The following is a 23,768-nucleotide window of genomic DNA, read 5'->3' on the forward strand; positions in this document are numbered from 1 at the left end:
TATGCCCTGCAGTCTCCCTGCATCTCATTTAGTTGGCCTTTCCCACATGCCACTGAAGTGTGTGTGTCCTCTCTTCTCTTCAGCGATTACATACTCTCCCACAATTACTGTCTTCTAATTTGCTTCACACCTGGTCATACACGCATGCATGTGCATCACTTTCACAAGCATAGTCTCTCTTTTCAACAGTCTCCAAATCATTTAGATAAATTTAGCCAGCCGCAGCCAGTCTTTCTCTTTCTTTCTTCTCTTTCTCACACACTCACTCTCTCTATCACTCCCTCTCTCCCTCTATGCCGTACTGTAACTTGTGCAAATGACGCATGTGAAGGTTCGGTGTGTGGGGGTTTGTAAGTCGCTCGTTTCCTCGGCATTCCTGCCTTTATTTGGCGTCCGAGTGCCTCTTGTGCGCTAGCTGTGTCTAAAAGGCTAACATAAACAGCCGAAAGAAAAACAGCAGGGTGGGTTAGGCTGTCACACCGTCCTCAAATCAACCAGCACGAGCCTCTTCGGCGTGTCCAAACTCAATTTATCTCCCGCTCCTAAGCCGTTCTTACGCAGGAGAAATATCTCAGATGTGAGCTGATTCAGGGGAAGCGGTCTTTTCAGTGTCTTTGTTTGTCAAAGACAATAACGTTACCCTCTATCTGGTTCATCTGGGTTCACACTGTCCTTCATAGCAGTGTGGCTGTCATCAACACAGGTCTTTACTTTATTCATAGATTGTGGCTCAGTTCTTTGCAGTTCCTGGCCGAAATGCCATCCTCCACACCCATCTGTGGGTTGCTCTTGCTGTTTGGCATATTTATATCCAAGACAATAACACAGTTTGAGAAAGAATAGCAAAGACTGAGAGATCAAACTAAAAATAACTAAGTAAATTAATATGTTTAAATTGCCAATAATTTCACATGGTGTGGATGTTATGTTATTGCTAATTCCTTTGAACTGAAATGAATCAGAAAAATAAAAATAATCATCCCTTAAGGGAAGCAAATTCATTCTGAGAAGAAAACATCATAATGTTTAACATTTTTTTAACAAAAACCCATGCACCACAATTATTGGCACCCCTGAATTTAAGTCTTTGTAAAGAATCTTTAAACTCTTACTCTTTAAAGAATATCCCCGATTGTTCACTCTCTTAACAAACAAAGGTCTTGTCTCTGAGTTTTCTTGTTCCTGAGCTCTCTTTTTTCTGAAAGGAATCAGCCATATTGACAGAGCTAACTTCTTCTGTTTGAATTCAGTGAGAAGACCTTGAACAATATACATTTGTCTTTCAGAAAAGGACTTGCACACTGCAATGGCCTATTGTTCACAATTTGCCTATGCTGTTCACATGCTATTTCAGTTAGCCTTGCTCAATTCAGTGCTATGCTATTCTGGACATCCCACCCTGCAAAAAATAATTTCAGGAAGGTAGCAGGATTGGCCGAAGTGTTCTCTCCGTTGTTCTCTTTCGCTCATTTGTTGTCATTTGTTGTTATATATATATATATATATTATATATATATAATTTTCTGGCATCAGGCAGCCGCTATCAATGCGTTGGAGACTCCCGGAGCATTTGGGAGATGGTGGTTAAGACTAGGCCAAGCGACTCTAAAGATGACTATGGTGCCATTAAGTGCCACACCATAGTCATCTTTTCCCATCAGAACAAATGAGGAAACAAGACAGGACAATGTATACATTTTATTACATTTCCTGGTCCAAATGAACTTCTCCTGTGGACATGTGACAAGCATGTGACAGTAGGCCCACAATATGCCCACACTTCCATGAAGCAGAGTAGCTGATCAAAAGTCCACATTGAAGGGATTGAAAGGATTACAGTATCATCAGCCTGGGAGTTAGGATCCTTACACCATCCACTTGACTGCTCTGTATTGCACACCTCTGTCGTACATGGCGTCTTGTGATCTCGCCTTCTCTGTACTAAACTCCCACAGGGCTGGCATCTCTGTGGAGCGCTGCCCCTGGCATGTGAATCAGCCCGATGTAGCGGTCACACATGGCTCCTTCTTCGTCATGGAGGACCATGTTTACCTCACCAACGGACTGCAGACTCAGGAGAGACGCCTCTTCCTTTTCACGGACGTCCTCATCATTGCCAAGTCCAAGTGAGGGAAACGATCTTTCTGTCTCGTTGAAGTAAACTCAATGTTTTCAATATAATTTCTTTCCCGGGTTGTATTTCCTTCTCTGCAGCTAAGCATTGGTTATCCTCCCAATTTAACATTTCAGGATGTCCTCTCAATTTAACATTTCAGGAGGTCTTCCAAAGTTAAGCTCATCATATTATCTGACATCATGATAATCTGATTAGCTTCAATGATAGGAGAATAACCCTTTCTTTTTTCTGCATTAATAGAACAAATATGCAAATAAGCAAATATACTTTGGCACAATTTGTTAATTATATCAGAGCCTTAAAGGGTCTTCCATCACCAGGAAAGATCTTTTGGTATGAACTATGCTATATCATAGTTAAGCATTCAATATCCTCTCTACAAATATGGATACAGGATCATCTTTTGGGCCCGTACGGTTTCGTTTCATGTTCATGTGACAACCAAACAACCAAAATGCACCGTCTGCAATTTCTAGGGTTGTGCTTGTGATATTCCAATTAGCATTGACATGGGGGCATTGCACAGACTTCCACACACTGTTGAATGATTTGAGGTATACTTGAAATAGATTTTGCTGACTTTGAACTGTGAGAAGGCTGAGGCTTTATCAAGGTCTCTAGTCCCCCCCCCACCCACTCACACACACATCTATATTGCAGTTTTACTTGGAACATACAGGGCATTTATGCATTTTCAATAAGGTAACTTAATGCATTTTCAACCTTTTGATCTTTGGTAGAACAAGAGGTGTTATTATCATGCCTGCAAATCAATGTGATAACATCTCTTTTTTAACACAAAGGTCAATGCCTACAGGGCTATACCACCATTTGAAAGTGCATCAACTGACGCTATTGAAAATGCAAGTTACTCAGGGCATTACTTCTGCAGCAGTATGATCATTTAACTTGTTTGTACTGTATAATCAGTTCTTTCACCAATGGGGTTCTTTTCATGAGAGAGGACACGCGTACAGGAGTGTGTAGTTCCTGAGGTGAGAGTCTGAGTGTGTGTACCACTGTGTGTCCCCTGTGCCAAGGTCCTCAGCCAGTCTTAAGGTGAAGGCGCAGGTGAGGCTTAGCGAGATGTGGCTCGCCTCCTGTGTGGAGCAGGTCACAGAGCGCAAACTCAGCTCCAAAAACTCCTTCGTTATCGGCTGGCCCACAACCAATTATGTTGTTACCCTCAGGTATGCCAAGTTTGTTTCTTTCTTTCCTATTTGTTCTTTGCACCACTTAGATTTTTAGAACATTTCACTTTTCACAATTTGATATCTTTTTTCTCCCCATGATGTTTGTCAAAGACATGTATTATGATTTTATATAGATTCACTTCAGTGCCTGAAACTGAAACCTTATTCTGTGACCTTTCTGTCATTATGGTTACTCTAACTGCCAATTATCTATAGTGCATTCCAGATCTTGCGTCAGCGACAAGCGTAACACAACGCTCAGACAATAATAAGATCTGTCTGTCACGTTCCTAAGTAACACAAACGGTTTTACAGATTCCGTTCCGCAACAATTCAAGGCTCTAAAATTCTATGTTGAATTCAATGAACCCAGATATTCTTTAGAATATCATTTACCAACATTTCGTACGACTTTAAGGGTTAAGGACAGAAAATAACAACAATTACCACTGCTACCAGAATCATAATCATTGCTTTCTGTTGCAGTTGACCAGTTTAATGTTCAATGTTGTTTCTGAATAGCTCCACAGAGACTAAGGAGAAATGGCTGTCAACTCTGAAATGGTAAGTAGTATAGTCACAGCTGCATACATATTGATGATACACCATCCAAATAGTTCAACAATAATTAAAATTCCTGTTAATAATAATAAATACAATTTCTATTTTGTTTAACAATCGATCATTATATGCTCAATATGTTTTCTCAATTTCAGGTACATTGTTAAGTCCAAGCAGGATGAGCTCCCATCTAAAATTGCCATGGGACTCCTAGTGCTGCTGGATGATCGGGTCTTTGTAAGAGAGCATGGACTGTTCATAATTCATGAAAGGTGTTTTTACCCCATAACAAAAGGCTCCAAACCTCATAACATCTTATTTTCTGTTCCTTCAGACTGCAGCACTTCAACTGGATAGCAGTGCCACGGCTGATGATATCATCCAGACAGTTGCACTTCAATATGAATTAAGAGTAAGTCGACAGTCTGAGTTCCCGGCAGGAGCATCAATGGGGTTGATGTCTCATTCCTGGCTGATACTGCTCAGTGGGTGAACAGGGACTACAGGAGGGAGCTTACTGTATACACAGCCCAGTGGTGCACCCGCTTTATCGGTCACGTTGGGGTGGTATTTTCAACATAAATTAAGATTAAACCAAAAGTAGTTTGAAAAAGGTTCAAATTGTGGCATAGTGTTGCTTTAAGTTACTGTGATTGCTTTTTAAGTATGCTCAAATGGAAACAAGCTCCTACAAGGTTGATTATTACATTGGTGGGCCACCAACCTCTTTTAGTTAACATAAAGCAGTCATCACGCGGCCCATGATAAACACACACACACACACACACATACACACACGCACGCACACACACACACACACACACACACACACACACACAATATCTCATGAATCATCAGGAATTGACATGAGTCCATTATTGGTGAACTCATACATGAACAATGCATCAACTGAAACATTAGGTACGGTGGGCAGGGCACATCAATTGATTTATTAAGCATGATTATTTATTTTTCTGTCAAAAATGTGGTCATCACTGCTCAAATTCTGATTTGAACACAACTTGTGCAGTTCTCTAAATACATCATTCATTACTTTAGTTGAGGGGCCACTGATATGATGAATTCATGAGCAGTTAATCTTAAATGCAAGTAATCATGATGATCATGATTAAAAATGCATAAATCATAATGATGTACCCAGGGGCGGAGCCAGACATTGTAAACATTCGGGGCTTAGCCCATTTAATTTTTTTTTTAAATAACCCCCTAAATAATGACTTCTAGTGAATTTTGTGTAAACTAATGGACACATTGAGACTTAAAAAATGTGAAACTAACATTCAACAGATTCAAGGTATCTGACTGGCACAACACTGTGTAAAATTATAGTTTTGGGTCTTTCAAGAGGCAATATCTGTTCATATCTGTTTAGCATGTACTTAGTTAATTAAGCGTTTCTTATGGTTTGTATATTATAGTATTTGTTTATTTTCATTAGGCTATTGTTTGATGTGACATTATTGTTTATTATTGCTATTCTCCTTCTTCCTCTTCCCTGATCTCATCTGTGTGACAAATATATAGAATATCTTATACTATAATATACATAATATTATGATATAATTACAGTATGGCCAGTCATCATGATACAAGGGTATTTTAGAAGGAATGCATTATCATCTTGACATAGGCGTTTCTAAATTCTATTAATTTTGTAATTTAGCAAGATTATTCATAGGTTTCATCAGGCCCCTTTACACAGGTGCATAAAATCAAGCACCTAGATTATGAATGCAGACTGCATGGTGCTTGATTAACACACGTATGGGCCCTTTCCTCTCAATATATCATTGTAATGTTTTTTTTTTTAGTTAATAATTAGTTAGGCAGCCAAAACAACATAACATGACTTTTATATTTATGTGGACTCTTGGATTATAAGATCTGTGGTGGTGGATAGGATATCAACAAGGTTTTAAGGTAGGCTAACAGTTAACATTATTTTGTGCAACATATGACACTGAAAAGTTGACATGGGCAGATAACTGTTAATGGGTTTTTCTGACATTTCAAAACAGTGTAGCCTAATTTATTACAAGACGAGGATCACTTTGTTTTGGGAGCTGGAATTTCTTATTCTGCAGTAGGCTTAGCTAGCCTATGAGAGTATTGAATTTGCCTTTTCCGCCGACGAACGAGGACATTTAACGTTAACGTTAAAAGCATTTAGTGCTAGGGAGCTAGCCAAGTAGCCTAACGTTAGCCTGCCTAACTGACTGAAAGCTCTTAACGTGAAATCACCAACCTGAAACAACACCATCCATCAGTTCACTGGGCGATGCTGTTGCTTGAACGGAGCTGGGTGGTCTTTTGAAAAACTTTCTAATATCCATAACGTTTCAACAACATGTACACAAAGTGTTTTATCACAGATTGTAAAAGTGACAGACTTCTGACAGAGGCTTTTTGGAACACCGAAGCCATGATGTAGCGTTGTCAAGGCAGCATTTTCACTGGATCTAAACAAATCAATCTAACCATTGAAATCACCATAGCGGATAGCCCAGAGACGTGGCATAGATCGTGTAGCAAGTCAAATTATTTTTCAATATTGGGCTTTGAAAATAAGGGATATATTTCCTCAGTAATAGAGCATTTGGTGACATTTATAGAGAAACCGAGGGGGAGTTATATTGGAAATAAGAGTTGCCGGGAATTTAAAACACTAAAAAAAGATTCGGGGCTTTTGAAAAAAGATTCGGGGCTTAAGCCCCGTAAGCCACCCCCTAGCTCCGCCACTGGATGTACCCACCGTATCTAATGCTTTAGTTGATGTGTTGTTCATGCATGAGGTCATTAATGCGAGACCATGAATGCATGTCAATTCCTGATGATGCATAAAGTATAAATGAAGCAATGCATAAACCATGAATTAATTCATACACCCTTTACACAAAGTGTTACCAACCTTTTAAAGTTAAGGATGTTCTTTGTGTTGAATGGAATCTTTGAATTGTACAATCTGAATGCCCTAGTTACTGAACTCATACATGTTGTTGAGTTTATTCAGCTTGCATGAGTTTTATATATGGTGGCATACATAGAGAAAGTGCAGTGCCTCCTTTTCAAAGCAGAGCTGAAGCAAACATGTTTTGAGTGAATGAACCAATATCAATTGACGTCTTACGTTGGATGATGATTGATTTGTGCACCATAAGTAGTCACTCTAGTAGTCAGAGCTTTATTGGAGAAGAATTACATGATTTAGTCCATTTCTCATCTTCAGTACCTAAAGTAGCCAATCAGTATTTCAATAGTGTGGAGAGAGCAGTCTCAGCTCATCTGCTCCTCCTGCCCCTTATCACATACGCACCAATCAAATCCAAAGTGTCCCCTGAAGGTTTACGACTAAAGTGTTCCGGTTTTGATGTTTATTTTTTCTCTCTCTTGGGTAATAATAGTGTTGCAAAAGATAGAAATTGCAAAAGATAGCTAGAAATGCTGGGGCTGATTATGTTATTGCTGAGGTGAAACTTATATTTGATTGCTTTGATTGATTGTTTCTCACAAGTGAAAACTAGCAATACATCACATCTTGACATATATACACATATAAGTACATGATTGCCTTTATTCAGATAGGACAAAGAAGAGTGGCAGGAAGCGAGTGGGAGAGAAATAGGGTTTGATTGGGAAAGGATGTCAGGTCAGATTCTAACCTGGCTCCCCATGGGCACATAAAGTGGCATAGACACAGCAGCCGCTTGCCCCACAACTGCCCTCTAAAGGGCAGTTAGCTACTTATTAAAGGTCTACCCTTTCACCCCACCCCCCTGCTCCCTAGCGCTCGATTTGTCTCTGTCTTGCTCTCTCTTATCTCGCCATGGCACACCATCCCAGAGACCAGTTTGATTGACAGGCTCGTTGTTCTTCATGTTTTCTGAAGGCATTTCCTGACCTGTTTTTTTCTACTCAGGCGCTTCCTGCTGTGGCCGATACGAGGCCATTTCCTGTCCCAGTCCCCTAACTAGCTTTGCCCGTTTCCCTCCCCCGCAGGGACCACCGGCGGAGTATCAGCTCTGGGTGGAGTCGGCGGCGGAGGAAGCTCCGTGTGTCCTCATCGGTACGCAACACGGAACACACACACACAAACATATCGCCACTTGAGGATATCTGTTGAGAGTCCCCAATCTTTGGAACGCTCTCCCATCAGAGATCCACAATGCTCCTTCTCTGGGCATCTTTCAGAACTGTGCTGCTCACTGAAACCTGTAGTCTTTAACACTAGCTCTCCACTGTGTATAGCCTCCTAGGGTACCATGAAAGGGGCTATGGAAATAGGTTTTTTTTTATCATTGTTATATTCAAGGCTGTTAGTGAATATTGTGCTGCACACTGTGCAATTCTATTCATACATTCATTATTATTCATACATCAAATGCTCATGGACTGAAATTACAGAGAGAGAGAGAGAGAGAGAGAGAGAGAGAGAGAACTGGATTTTCTGTGATTGGTTGATGCATGCTCTGTTGGTGGTGGTTTGATCCCCAGCTCTAAGGGTAACCATGCACTGGGCTGAAGCCCGCTGAGATCACACTGTGTCAATTGTGTGTCCAATTATTTGTTTTTTTAACTGTGGGTGAAGCTCATCTATGAGTCATTCTTTCTCACCCACACACACTGGCATGCACAAACACACATGTATAAGCTATATACACACAGATTTTACATTTTTTTATAAAAATAATTGAGTATTCCTTATATGTAATGCAGCACAAAGCCTGCACTGCAAAAACTGATATCTAACCAAGTGTTATAATCTTATATTAAGATAAAAAAACAAGACAAGACACAAAAGTTTGATAGATGTCAGAATATCATTTCAGATGTGCCAGTCAGATTTTAATGAGTGTCAGATGAACTCCTAGCCATCCATTAGATCGACCAGGAAACACCTCCACTCACACCACGATACATAATAGGCTCCATTCTTCACCATTCACATTTTCACTTCATTTTTTGTCCTCCTCCACATCCATCTAAGGGCACGAGTGTCCGTACAGCATCATCCTCCATCACCTGCGGGTGTCCGAGTGCCTGCCCATGGTGCGGAGCAGCCTGCTGACGGCCGAGGGCACCCTGCACCTGGAGCTCCTGCCAAGGGAGGTGCCCGTGCCCCTCTTCACCTTCAGGGCCCGCAGTGCCAGGCACCACCCCACCCAGACCGGTACGTCTCGTCTGTCGCTCCCCCAAAACAGGAGCACCTCTCAGGTAGAAGTAGGCGACAGTCATGTGTCAAGCCTGAGTTCTGTGACAAAATGAGTGTGTACGCGGTGTGCCGCCTAGGTGCTGCCACCTGGACTTTCTTTAAATTATTTTTCGAGGTTTTTAAAGTGTTGTTGTGTACAAAACTCAAGTTAGTTTAGATATTAGTAACTAACTTAGAAATAAGTTAGTTTAGATATTTTATACTTTTAAGTGAATTAAATTTGGTTTCTTGCAGGTTGAAATGAAAAGTAACAAGAAGGGCGTTCAGTCAGATGAGATGAGAGATAATTCTATTGTTTGTCAAATGGTATTATTGTACATCGTCTCGTTTTAAATGAGAAATGACTGATCCACAAATGAGAAAAATATAGCATCAAATCAGAGAGAATACACAGAATAGAAAACAATAATAAAACAATAATAGAAACAAGTTATATATTTGACGTTTCTAAATAGCACAAACACATAACTATAAGCCGTGTACATTACCAGACACATACCTCCCTCTTCCGTTCTGTAAAGTTTATTTATTTATTTATTTATTTATTTATTTATTTATTCTCTTTTTCTTTTCCCTTTTGCTTTTGCCCCTACAGCTACCACTTTACGCACACACATAGGCACACACTATAACATGTTTTAAAACCCCTTTCAACACCCTAACCGTGACCAGCTAATGCGAATCACAGATCATTCTACCCAATCATTAATAATACATCCTTGTGTTTGTCAACTGTCTTGTCCAGTCCTGTCCTTCCTCACTTCCCTCTGTTGTCTGTCTGTCACCTTTTATATGTGTTATGTGTTACACTCGGGGCAGCCGTGGCCTACTGGTTAGCACTTCAGACTTGTAACCGGAGGGTTGCCGGTTCGAACCCCGACCAGTAGGCACGGCTGAAGTGCCCTTGAGCAAGGCACCTAACCCCTCACTGCTCCCCGAGCGCCGCTGTTGTAGCAGGCAGCTCACTGTGCTGGGATTAGTGTGTGCTTCACCTCACTGTGTGTTCACTGTGTGCTGAGTGTGTTTTACTAATTCACGGATTGGGATAAATGCAGAGACCAAATTTCCCTCACGGGATCAAAAGAGTATATATACTATAACTTATACTTATACACTCGTGGTGTACGTGGTGCTATAATCTCCCCTCTCTTTGGCTTATATGTATCGCACTAAAACTGGGTGAATGGTTACGGTAGGACAATAGTAAATGCACTGTATATAATCCAAGTCTGATTGTAACATATTGTGTGTGCTATAAAATATATATTGCTTTATTAAAAATAAAGCTGTCCTCCAAAGAGGGCCAAAAAAGAAAAAAAAAAAGAAACAAGTTATATGACAAGATGGGAAGGGCTTTGGGGAAAGATTGAATATATAAAATAAGGAAGAAAAGAAAATGCCAGTCTTGTTGGAACAGTCTTGATTGAGGTCTGTGCTCTCACTCTCAAGTGTTCTCAAAGTGCCCTTCTCTGAGATGGAACTGCATGCATTTCATTTCATGTGTGTGAAATTTGTGTGACCAATGCCCATCTCTGTGTGTATTTGTATGTGTGTGTGTGTGTGTGTGTGTGTGTGTGTGAGGAGATGAGGACCCCTGCTTTCTTCCTGTTCTGCATCCTTCCTTATGACCCACCCACCCCCCACACACACACACACACTATACACACTATACACACACACACACACACACACACTATACACACACACTATACACACACACACACTCTGGGTTTGTTTAGTGTAAACCAGAGTTTCCGCTAGAAAAAAATGGTGCCGGTCAAAGTGACCGGCAGAGGTTTCGTTTTCCGGACATTTTGATGATATGCCGGTCAAATATCCTATTATCCCTTCTTAATTAGTCAAACTGAGGAAAACTGGAGACAGGCTATGTAGCTTAAAGAATTACATAATCTGTATAGAATGCAACATGTTCATTAGCCTAACTTAAACATGCCTAACAAGATCTAGCCAGTATCTTTTCACGGACAGCAAGAGTTCGTTGTTTTAAAAAGGCTACGTTGTTTGTTGCTGCTACCCACGTTATCTCAGTGGTGACTGTTTAACTTACACAGATGCGCACACACAAGAATGAGCGCTCACACCACTACCCCCTAATGCTATGCCTCTTTATTTGATAACAATAAATTAAGAAATGTTTCCTATTCTGGGAAATGTTTAGTTTCTTTTTCTTTCGGCCGCGGTTCAATGATACCGTTTAATTGTGCCAGAAATTATCCGCGGACCAGTAATCGCCTCGTCGAGGAGGCCCTAACCCTGCTGATCATAGACAGAGAACGCATAAACCTACTGTATGCTTTGGGTAAAGAACACTTTGCATGTCCAATGTACACGGAGAATGACAGTGTCTTGGAGCGGCCGCACCCCCCGCAACTCCACTTCCAATGTCACTGATTCCGACAGATATAGCCTACGCCCGACACTTCTGCTTTTTATCTGGTGGTGATGGAGTTGACCGGACATCTGAGGCTTCAGACGTTACCAATTAATCATTATCCATCGCGTCTGGCCTCTGAAAAAACGTTTAAGGCTAGTTTGCCTGCCTGGGCCTGGCCATGTTTGAACCGCCTCTCATTTGTTCGTTGTTTAACATGGACGTTTTAAGCGTGCGCTTCCTATTTGAAATGCAGCATAGGTTATGCGTGTTGTTTAATAACTTTCAAACGGTAGAGCCTGTTCATTTAAAAACATAGCCAAAGGACGTATAATATAGGCTTAGGCCTACATATTAAGGCTTATTCTCAAATTCAGATTGCGTTAGGGGATGGGATTATTAGCCAATTTCAATCGGACAATTTGACCGGAGAGATTTAATTTTGTCGGACATTTCATTTTTTTCCCGGCCAATGTCCGGTAATTACCGGACAACGGAAACCCTGGTGTAAACATGTTGATGAAAGGGTGATATGTCCACAGAGCTCATCTGAGTCCACAGGACTCATTATCATTCTCCATTTCCATGGGGATACAGCCCAAGTTATTTCTCAGAAAAAGAAGTCATTCATCTGAAAGAATAGCACAGGAGAATACATGTAGTGATCTCCGCATCTCCCACTGACAGACCCAGAGGCACATCTACAAGGCCAACCTTTTCTCCCGTCGTTGGTTGTGAAACCGAAAACCTGTTGAAAACCTGTTGACAACTCCACTAAGTTATCAACTGATATTACCAGGCTAAAGACCCACCTGTGTGAAACTGTGTGACATTTTGTGGGGAGCAGAAAGGGCTTATTTCTAGATTGTCCAAGCACAAAAGAGTGCTCTATTTTCCACTGACAGGTGCTGTGCTCAGGGTTTTAAAAACACTCTTCTGCTACAGTTTTTGCAATCATTAGCTGGACAGTGGAGACTGTAGCTGTGTTATGGCTCAGACATGGCTCATCATGTCATGCCTCTGCCAAGGCCAAGTACCAATTTGACACCAATTAAGTCTTGTCAAGTACACATGCACAGTAGCTTGGCCTACCAGCCTGTAACTGCTTATTTTATTTCACTGAGATACCAATCTGGCTACTCTCAATACACTTACGTTTCCCTTAGCAACCAGGATGGTGGGTCAATCAGCGACCAGAAGCTGAAGTAGCAACACTGGCAAATATCAAAGAACTGCAGTCAGAAGAATATAAAAATGTATAGGTTTGTTGTCAGTTTGCAAAGCTTAGTAATGTCAAAGTTTCAATTGCAAAGTCTCCCTTACAAATAATAACTGCACTTATGGGACAAAAACAAATTTTTGTCCAGAATGCATTTCTCTAGTAAAATACAGAACTATGTAGTACAATGCAGTTTTTTCATGTCCAACATATTGCATTTCCTGCATATACTGTACAGTGAGTACACCCCTCACATTTTTGTAAATATTTTATTATATCTTTTCATGGGACAACACTGAAGAAATTACACTTTGCTACAATTTAAAGTAGTCAGTGTGCAGCTTGTATAAAAAATGTACCTTAAAATAACTCAACACACAGCCATTAATGTCTAAACCACTGGCAACAAGACACTCAGAACAGGCCTCACCATTGTAGACCAACGAAGTTGAGTGCACATGCTCAGCGTCATATCCAGAGGTTGTCTTTTGAAAATAGACGTATGAGTGCTGCCAGCATTGCTGCAGAGGCTGAAGGGTTGGGTTGTGAGGTTGTCAGTGCTCAAACTATACACTGCATATACTATATGCATATTCATATACTGTATATGAATTGTAAAAATTCCTCCAAAACAGCTGTTTTGATACTCATAAAACTGCAGTTATGACACTTGAAGTAGTGCAGTTCATTTTTCTAAGGGCTATTACAAGATAGGCTGTTTCTGAAGGCAGCACATTGTCTTCACTTTGTGTTCCGGTAGCAGCAAATCAGTGGGTGCGTTCGACTTCTTTCAGTGTTGTGCAGATCTGTCTGAATGTGATGCATGTTTGTATTGTAAGATTCAGCCAGTTCAACAAAAACTCATTTTAGGAAGATGCAATGAACAATAAACAGTGACCTTCACCTGTACACTCGCACCTTTGCTCAAAAGGCCATACTGAGCTATTGAAGAAACAGTAGAAAATGCAATCACTGCCCCCTTATTTCAGATTTAATTGATGGTTGCCGAACAATATGTTTCCTGTCAATTACAGCAATTACACCTTGGTTTTGAATAGCCAAAGCAAAGTAAGTTGAAATGTGTGGTGTTGGCGTAGATTTCTCTCAGAAGCAAAGGCGGAAGAGATCACTCATAGACTGGGCACTGCGACGAGGGACCAGCAACCAATCAAGCTGCCCCCCAGACTCTCCCTGCAGTGCTCTGTTTGGCCAGCCGCTGTCCTCTATCTGCCCCCATGGAAGTCCACCTCAGCCCATCATGGTATGGTGACCAACAGCATGTGTTATACTTCTGTATATAATTTAATTAACTATGTCAATATATCTGCTGTGCATGTTCCCATACCTCTTTATGTGTGTGTGTGTGTGTGTGTGTGTGTGTGATAAGCTAACTTATCTTAGTGGGTTATGATTGGCAGTCCTAAGAGACAATTCAAACAGCTCTAATGTAAAACCAAAATTCTTCTCCATATCAGCTGAGATAGGCAGCTTTTTTGTGTGGTGCAGGTCATGTTTTCTGTACCCATGAGTGTCAAGCCTGTTTACCTCTGAAAATATTTGAATCCCATCCATGTGTGTGTGTGTGTGCAGGACATGCTCTACACGCTATACCAGGAAGGACCGTCCACCCAGGGGATTTTTCGGCGCTCAGCCAATGCGAAGAGCTGCAGAGAGCTCAAAGAGAAGCTGAATGGTGGCATGGAGTGCTTACCCGAGGGAGAGTCTGTGCTTGTCATCGCGGCTGTCTTCACTGTAAGCCCCACAGTGCACACACAGACACACATGCACACACACAGACACACACACACACACACAATGAAGTTCCACTAATTACAGCAAACTGTTTTTCTTTGTTCTTATTAAATAAAGCAAATCTCTTAGTTGAGAATACTAATTGCTTGTTTTGGTGATTTGCATGGGTTATGCTTGCCTTGTTAGTGATGGACAGATTGTTTGAATTGTGATGACGGCAGTGCTCAAATGATCTTTTTGTCTGTAAGGGGGTCTCTCTATCTCATAAAAAAGTTGGCACACCCCGCACATAGCCTAACAAGGCTATACAATTAAATAGCCTAGGCGCGAGTGGTGCTTTTGCACGTGGTAGGCCTAGGCTATAACTTGACACACGCAGACAGAGAGATTTTTTTACAGAAATGGATTCCTTTTAATTCATTTCAACGCAATACAAAGAAATAGACTAAATTATTTAGTCTCATTCTCAATTTCACAATGAAATAAAATGTAACTTATTTCAACCAGACCACCATCTCAGATATTCTCAGTGTCAAACACAATAGTGCATGTAGTCTTTTTATACACAGGGAAAATGTAGCTTCTAACTGGCAGAAATTAACAAAGCCATTGCACAGCCAAACTATAGTCTTACATGTAGTGATAACAACACCTGGGTGTTCAGTCGTCTCATGTGTTGAACCGTGGAAATAAATAGACGAACAATTTTGGAATTTGTACTGAGATGTTGTCGGGTAGCCTATTCACTGAATATTCCGCCATCAAAGATTGATGAGATATGAGAGACCCCCTCAGATTTTTGACTTTGTTGCTTTCATGGGAGCCAGTCCTCACTCTATGGGAGCTCGGCTCCCTCTGGCTCCCACGTAATTCGAGCACTGGAAGACGAGCTTGTTTGATTTGCGATGAAGAACTTGTTTGGTTTGTGATGAAGAGTTTGTTTTGTCTGTGATGACGAGCTTGTTGTGTTTGTGTCGTTGTGCACTCCAGGACTTCCTGCGGAGTCTACCAGGCAGCGTCCTGGGCTCCCACTTGTGCGAGCAGTGGATGGAGGTGACTGATGTAGAAGAGGAGGAGGAGAGGAGAGCAGTCATCGCAAGGTGAAAGGGCTTGTCACTTCCTCAGTAGGGAGATGACTAACACACGCACAGTCAAGGCAGACAGTGCCATCTGTTCAGACATCACATCCACGCACACACACACGCACACACACACACACACACACACACACAAACACACACACACATACACACACGCACGCATGCGTGTGTGCGCCCACATACACACATCCAATCCTACGTTACAATTGCTCCTTCAGTTCAGGCCCATCTAGAATGGGCGGATAGAATGTTGACAAGATGATGCATCAAATTACATATACTCAGTGTCACAGACAGATAATGAACAAAGAGCCTTGCTGAAAAAAATAGCCTTTTGTTGCTCTCGTCTTTCTCTCTCTTTCACAAACACACACACACACACACACACACACTCACAGACTTGAAACATTTTTATTCTCACTACAGTATATGCTGAGAATCAGATTCAGAAATCTGACATCATGGAAAGCCATGATACAAATGCAAAGCAATACATTAACCCCCCCCCGTCCATGTGTCCATGTGCAGCTTGGTGGCTGAGCTCCCTGAGGAAAATAGCACCCTGCTGCGCTACATGTTCTGGGTGTTGCACCGAATCCACCAGCACTCGGAGGACAACCAGATGACCGCCTCAAACCTGGCTCTCTGCATTGCCCCCAACATGCTGACACTGCCCTCACCGTCCAGCGCCGAAGAGGAGACCAAAGCCATGAAAAAGGTCCTTTCTCACAAACATTGCTTTTTCTGGTTGTGGTAATACTGTACTGTATCAATTCAACCCCTTCGCATATAGAGATTATTCTAGAAATGCATCTGTGTTGTATACAGTTGTCAGTTACGTGGAGGGAGATTGGTGTCATTCCAGCGGACAGTTATTGCTATTGAGAAATCAATGAACAGAATAACAGAATATTAACATGTATTCATCTCTGTTTTATGTCTACGTTTATCAAATAGTCTGTGGACATCTAGAAACATGGCTTGTCTTTCTGTTCAAGAAATGCACCCTAATATTTACCATTACATTACAAAAGTTTTGATTTTACACTCTTAGATGTCTATGCCTTTCATAGTCCATGCTCTGAGAATGAAGCATTTCTTGTGCGCAAGCTTGCGCAAGCTTCATCAAGGACACTGCCAACAGCCTTAAGCTGCTGCTTAGTAAAAGGCCTCTACTTTTTTTCCCTTCGTGAACACTGTAGAAAGTAAACTTCATTTTCTCTGTGCCTCCTGTCCTCTGTGATCAGCTGTCAGACTTTTAAGCTGTCAAACCTTTAAGCTTTGGCAAAATTACTTTTTTGGCCTCCATTTTGAAAACGGAGAACACGTGTTACCTTGGGGGTAACAAAATTGTCCAGAACGTACTGTCATGTTTGAGGACTGCTTCTCATGGGAGCTGGCGCGGTCAGGAGCTGGAGTGGGCAGTGGGGGCGAAAAGTTTCCATGGCTGTGTTGGCGTCTGCAGTCCACTGCATACACACACAGACGCGGTTGTCAACAACACGTAAAGGCAGAAGCAAACATTTCATCAAACATGCCATGTGCCCCCGGCGCAGCCAAGGCACTCACTGTCATTCCATCTCAGTAAAGGATTTCAATAAGAAGGATTTATGTGCTGTTTAGTCCACAGCTAGACAAATCATCGTTTGTTTAGCCTAAAAGCAGACACTGTCATTATTGTCCAGTTTCTCTTGTTCACCTGCCAGTTTTTCTGTCTTTCTCTCTCTCTCCCTCTATTTCTCTCTTTCTTTCTCTCTCTATTTCACTCTCTCTCCCTTTCTCTCTCTCTCTCTCTCTCACCCACTCATCCCTCAGGTTGCTGAACTCATTCAGCTGCTCATTGAGAACACTCCCTCCATTTTTGGTGAGGATGTAGGAGGACTTCTGCTTCAGTGGAGGAACATGAGGGATGAGCAAGGGGTCTGTGGTAAGTGTCTTCAATTGGTGCTCTTACTGTAGAGCCCCCCACAATTTAAAATCTCCTTGAGAATCTCGAGAAACAAAAGCAAAACAAACTTTTGACATTTGCATTTCACTCATAAGCTGTTTTCACGGGTGAGTCAATTGTGGTCTGTGACTTTCAAATCGTGGGTGTAGTGTAGTGGGTGCAGTGAGTTTGTGTATTAGTGTGTTTGTGTATCTGTTGCTGCGCATGAAATTCTGTGTGTGTGTGTGTGTGTGTGTGTGTGTGTGTGTGTGTGTGTGTGTGTGTGTGTGTGTGTGTGTGTGTGCATGGGTATGTTCATGGTTGTTTATAATGACCTTCCATTGCTTCTCAACAGAGGAGACAGCCCTGCCTGCCAAACAGATGGGTCAAAAGGCGGCCTCCTCTGTCTCTCTCCTCTCCCCCCCTGACCACTTCCTCCTGCCCCTGGCCGCTCTCGCCCTCCGGGAGGACGTGGGGTTTGCTACACCGTCTGTGTCCAGCGTCTCCGTTTGCTCCATCCCCGCCGGGCTGGGTCACCTGCGCTCGTCTCGCTGCGCCTCCGAACCGACTGTTTGCCCCGCTCAGCCGCCCGCCCACGTCCCTGTGGCCCGCCAGTCCAGCTGCGACGCAGCCGTGATGGGCGGCTCGTCCGGCCAATCGCAAAGCCCTAGCACGCAGGCGCGTCACTTCCAGGCCAAGCAGAAGCAGGCGTGGCGGGGCGACGGCAGCCCGAGGACGGGGAAGGGCCGCTACTCGCTGTGGAGGTCGCCGCAGATCGCCCCGCGCCTCCGCCACACAGCCGGCCACCGGCCCAGCCTCTCCAGCCTGTCCTCCACGGCCACCTCCTCCGTCAGCTCGCTGGACAGCGCCCTGGACAGCGCCCTGTCGCTCACGTCGTCCGAGACGCTCTCCAGCCCCAACGACACTGCGTCCCGCCCTTTCCTCTTCGGCGCCACCGCCAGGCTCCGGCCACTCACGCCGGACTTGCCGCGAAAGTTCCCGCCGGACTGGAGTATGGCCTTCCCTCATGAGGAGGTGGACGGTGAGGGTGAGGAAGAGGAGGAGGAGGAGGAGGAGGTGGATGAAGAGGCCAAGAGACGGAGCGAGCGAGGAACCTGGGCTGGAGTGACGGATGAAGAGCAGGTGGAGGCGGCCGAGGGTGAGGGCGAAAGAAGCAGCTCCCGGTGGAGGGGCCGGCCTGACGTGACGATGACCGTCTGCCCTGCTTCTGTTGGGGATGGGGAGCAGGTGCTGTGGACCAGTGAGAGCTGGGGTGAGCAGAGTGTCACAGGACCCCACAGGGGTCAGGGTGAGGCCAGAGAGACCTCGGTCACACACATCAAGCTGAGCAGCTCTTCTGTCCAGCTGCCCACACGTTCCAACTTGCCTGAAGTGGAAACGGTGCAAAGGACTAAAATTACATTCTATGCCTCATCCGCAACTCTGACCGTCAAAGAACCTGCCGCGCGCCTGGCGACAGACCCGGGGGAGGACTCGCCAATCACAGCAGGAACCGCCAGTCCCCAGAATCACACAGTGCGTGTGCACATCCCGCAGACTGTGTTCTACGGTCAGAACGCGCCTCTGGTGCTCCGCTCGGTCTCCACGCGAGCGCCGGCCGCCCCTGACATCACAGATGGTGTGGACTCGGCACACACCGGCTGTCCACGCACCCGAATCACAGTGTCAGGGGGCATCAGCCTGTCCAATAATGCCTGGCATGGAGCTCCAACTGCCAATGGGGCTGAGGGCACAGTGGCGGTGCAGGTGACAGGTGCCAGCCAGGATGTGATAGCCAGTGGCGGTGGCAGGGGCTCCCCTGGGCCCACCGCCCCCCCGAGCTCGCCCAAGCCACACAGTAGGGCCTCTGCAGCTATCCGCCACACCATCCGCATCAAGCTGCCCGCCATGGTGCGCAACACCGTCCGAGAGTACTTTAGCCACGGAGAGGGTGACGGCCCCAGCACGAATGCCCGGTCGGCGGCCATGGAGAAGGAGCTGGTCATCAACAGACTGCAGTGGCAGAGGAGAGACCCCCATTGCTCCCTGCCTGAGGGCTGTCCAGCCTCCGCGTATTCGGACAAAGAGGACCCTTATATCTAGCCACGTACACATTTCAGATGAGGGAATTGCACTGTTTTGCATGTATTTACTGTAGGGTGTCACGGAAGACATACAACCCCAAAACAAAAAAAGTTGGGATGTGTAAAATGCAAATAAAAACAGCTTATGATAATATACAAGTCTCGTAAAACCCATATTTAGCAGCAAAAAGGACATAGACAACATACTGTATCACATGTTGAAAATGAAAATTTGGACTATTTCATGGAAAATATATGTTAATTTTGAATTTGATGCCAGCAGCATGTTTCAAAAGTTGGGAATGTTTACCACTGTGCTGCTTCACCTCTTCATTTAACAAAATTCTGTAAATGTTTAGAAACTGAGGAGACCATTTGCTAAAGTTTTGAGAATAAAATGTTGTCCCATTACTCCCCGATACAGGATTTCAGTTCCTCAACAGTATGGGGTATTCATTCCATTATGCACCTAATTTGACAAATCTGGACTGCAGACAGGCCATTTTAGCACCTGGACTCTTCCTCTATGGAGAAATACCAATTAAATATGTGCAGAATTCATTTTGGCATTGTTTTCCTGAAATATTCAAGGTCTTCTCTGGAATATACATTGCCTAGATGGCAGTATGCTCAAAACCTGTATACATCATTCAGAATTGATTGTGCTTTGCCAAATGTGCAAGATGCCTATGATGTAGGCACTAATGCACCTCCAAAAGACCATTGCCATCCAATGTGTTTGCAAAGATTTAATTGGATTCTCTGAATGTTTTAATTATAGTATGTATGTCCTGTAGATGATGAATTCCCCAAATACTTCACAATTCCATGTTAAAAAGCATTATAATAACATTGTTTCATCATTTGTGCACACAGGTTTACACAGAGTGATGAATATCCCTACACCTTTACTTCTAAGAGACCCTGCCTCTCTGGGATGCTCTTTTTCATACCCAATCATGTTGCCAGTTACCCTAAATAGTTCCCCCTTTTGTTTTCTTTATCATTACACAACTTTTCCAGCATTTTGTTATCCCCGTCCCCACTTTTTTTGAAACATGATGTTGGTATCAAATTCAAAATTAACATATACATATTTTCCATGAATTAGTCAAATTTCTAATTTTCAACATTTGATATGTTGTCTGTGTCCTTTTTGCAACTAAATATGAGTTTAAGACATTTACAGATTATTACATTTTGTTTTTATTCACATTTTACACAACGTCCGAACTTTTTCTGTTTTGGGGTTGTACATTTTTTTTATATACTTTTATATGAGGTATGTGCTGTAGAATTCCTATACACCTTGAACTGATGAGTGAAAATTATGTTTGGGGTGTGTGAGACATTATGCACACAGCAGGCTCTCTATGTAGCCTACTCTCTGCTTTTAGTAGTGCATCAAAACCCAGAGGAGTCATCTGCACAGCCAAGTGGAAACAGGAGAACATTACTAGCATCTGAAGATTTATATTGTGCAGCAGTAACCATGAGAATATCACAGTTTATGCAACAGTTCGCCCGGTCAAACTATTTATTAAAGCTGAAGTTGGCAAGATTTTTTTGATCATATTCACTGAAACTGACACTATGGTCCGAAAAAAAAAAAACGTGTTTCTACCTCCACCTAGAGCCTGTTATTTGTTTTGCAAAAATCCACAGCTCCCGGTTCTTCAGGTCCAATCAGCGCAGGGTTGTGTGAGATCTGACTGTCAATCACAGTTCTTACACAGACTACAGATCCCTAGCCTAGAAATCTAGACGCACCCCAATTACATTTGCTGCCAGGGCTAGTCTAGCAACTCTCCGTTGGCTTGTGAGCTGGAAAAATTAAACTTCTATCAGGCCATTTAAATCGTATAGAGACGTTAGGCGGGCTTAACATAATGATTGATGGCAGAGTTGCAACGGTTTGGCTTGAATTCCCTGCTACTTGAAAACAAAGAAGATGGATGTTGCTGTTGGCGAACAGTGTGACACGAATTAAGCTTTTTTTAAGTTGGCACAAGTTTGAACTAGCCAAATAGCTCCACTGGTGGGAAAACGCATGGGACTCATAGCGCTGTCCTATTGCGTGCAGAGGGAATTTGGAAGACAACCGATTATCCCGCCCCTCGGACTGAGCACTGCCAAAGGTGAGTGCCCAGACCCTACATTTTAATGTGGGTCTGGCTCGTCAGGCTAACAGATCCCCACAATATCGCACAAACTCAATAGGAGGGTGCTCGGTGGTATTTGGGGAGGGACGTGAGAGTTATAAACATTAAACATTTTGGCTAAGTCCCCTCAATCTGCCAGACTTGCCAACTGCAGCTTTAATTTCTGATTAGACATTCCCACTTTGTTTTTTCACACATGAGCATTCCATTCATTCAAACGAGAGAGCAGCAATTTCATATTGAATAAAAAAAATTGAGATTAGCATGTAATAGGAAGACAGGCAAATATACACATGATTGTGCACTATACAGCCTCTCTCACTCAACTTGGCTGCAGAGAGACATATTCCATAACAGTGGATGTCAAGACTATTGTTGGGTGAAGAATCTCAAAAATCTAAATGAACGATAGAAAAAAACAGTTGTTTAAAGCAATTATGGCACTAGTGATCAAGCAAAGCTGTGGCAGAGCCGTGGGTACATCCTTTACCAACCCCTCACTCACCTGCCGTATTGCTGCCTTGACCATTTCACGCTCTGTCCTGATCAGATGTCCTGTTCCCCTTTAGGCATGAACTCAAGCAAACACTTCAGCCCCCAGCATGCCCTGACATCGTGGCAAAGGCAGTAGAGATTCCTGCTGCTAATTCATCACCACTGTGTAGCTCAGTGCATTTCAATTAATGTCACTTTTTGTCAGTTGCTCAATCCAATTCCTTGAAATTTTTGCACAAAAAGATAGCAGCGGTTCACTTTTGGCTTTAGTCTTGGCTCAATAGTTGGCTTTTTGTTACATTGCTATTAAATCCAGGATGGCTGGGGAGTTATGTATGAGGATTACATTGATCCATTAATTTGTCCTCCGACCTGCTTGACCATAGAATTGCCACTGGAGACCATGCCAGGAAACACAGTGCCCAAAGACACACTGCCTTTTCCCGTTTGTCAGACTTAAATTAAATCAGTGAGAAAGGTCGGGTATAGGACCAGCAAAGTCACCCAATCACTGACAATGGCTCCTACAGGGGCTGCATATGGCCTATATATCTTCAGATCACTTCATATATGCAGTGTTAGATAGATAGATAGATACTTTATTAATCCCCATGGGAGATTCAAGAGTGTTATTGGTCACTCAGTCAGTACCCACTGAATTAAAGGGTTAAATTGCTCAAATTACTCCTATTCTATGATGATTGAAATGAATTTTGTTGATGTGGATGACATTTCAAGTTTAATATAATAACTATTTACCAAAGGCTGCTGTCTAGTTGACAGATCCTGACACACATGTAGTGAAGGGGGAGAGCAGTCACCCCACCTGACCTCAAAAAAAAAAAAGGCCATAAATAAGGGTCAGGGTAAGCAGAGTGATTGCGCAAATAATGATTTGTAATGAGTCTAATGAATAATGAGTTGTCTGAAATTAAACATAGCACAATTAAATGAGTTGTACATGGCAAAGACACATACCTGTAAACAGGTCACTTGTCTCCAGGGCTTTCAGTCTGCTAATAAAGATGCCCTATTGTATGGAGATTAGTACTCTCTCTCCTCAATGAAAATAATTGCTTTATTTATCAATTATGTTGTGAAGTGCTTTTCATGAAAATGAGTACTCACAAGTCAAATGCACTGTGCACTCCAGTGAAGGTTTTCTGAAAATATTACATGTGGATTGTTTTCACAGTTTTTTCTAGTACTGTCACAATTTCTGTTTGAATATCCAGGGTTTTGTGTATTCACATGAAATAAAGCTCAGTTGAATGTGCTGCAAATGGCAGAGACTGTCTGTAAACAGAGAACTTGTCTCATTGCGCTGTTGTCTGCTCAAAAGCTGTTTTGCCAATGTACCTTTCTTTGCTATTCACTGTCATAACTTTTTATTTTGTTATGAACATGAAGTGCTTTTCATACAAATGGGTGACCACAGGTAAATGTACCATACATCTTCAGTAAAAATGTTCTGAACATTTTAAAATGTTATGTACTTTTGTTTTGCCACAGTTTG

The 23,768-nt window shown here is 42.8% G+C and overlaps 1 protein-coding gene across 1 annotated transcript in view; it reads left to right on the top strand.

Moving 5' to 3' along the window:
* The window catches only part of arhgap20b (Rho GTPase activating protein 20b), a 28,730-nt gene extending 4,962 nt beyond the window's left edge, over nt 1-23,768 (top strand). Inside the window, exons 3-15 of the mRNA XM_076274533.1 lie at nt 1,956-2,126; nt 3,178-3,327; nt 3,853-3,894; nt 4,047-4,128; nt 4,226-4,303; nt 7,909-7,975; nt 8,897-9,079; nt 13,830-13,993; nt 14,323-14,484; nt 15,475-15,584; nt 16,113-16,302; nt 17,400-17,511; nt 17,867-23,768. Coding sequence (XP_076130648.1) covers nt 1,956-2,126; nt 3,178-3,327; nt 3,853-3,894; nt 4,047-4,128; nt 4,226-4,303; nt 7,909-7,975; nt 8,897-9,079; nt 13,830-13,993; nt 14,323-14,484; nt 15,475-15,584; nt 16,113-16,302; nt 17,400-17,511; nt 17,867-19,614 — 3,259 coding nt within the window. The 3' untranslated portion in view covers nt 19,615-23,768. The remainder of the gene's footprint in view (nt 1-1,955; nt 2,127-3,177; nt 3,328-3,852; nt 3,895-4,046; nt 4,129-4,225; nt 4,304-7,908; nt 7,976-8,896; nt 9,080-13,829; nt 13,994-14,322; nt 14,485-15,474; nt 15,585-16,112; nt 16,303-17,399; nt 17,512-17,866) is intronic.

The sequence above is a fragment of the Alosa pseudoharengus genome, unplaced genomic scaffold, assembly GCF_046254945.1.
Source record: "Alosa pseudoharengus isolate Yale_2024_CS ecotype anadromous, Long Island Sound unplaced genomic scaffold, YU_APseudo_1.1 YU_APseudo_1.1_scf_8, whole genome shotgun sequence".
Taxonomy (NCBI): Eukaryota; Metazoa; Chordata; class Actinopteri; order Clupeiformes; family Clupeidae; genus Alosa; species Alosa pseudoharengus.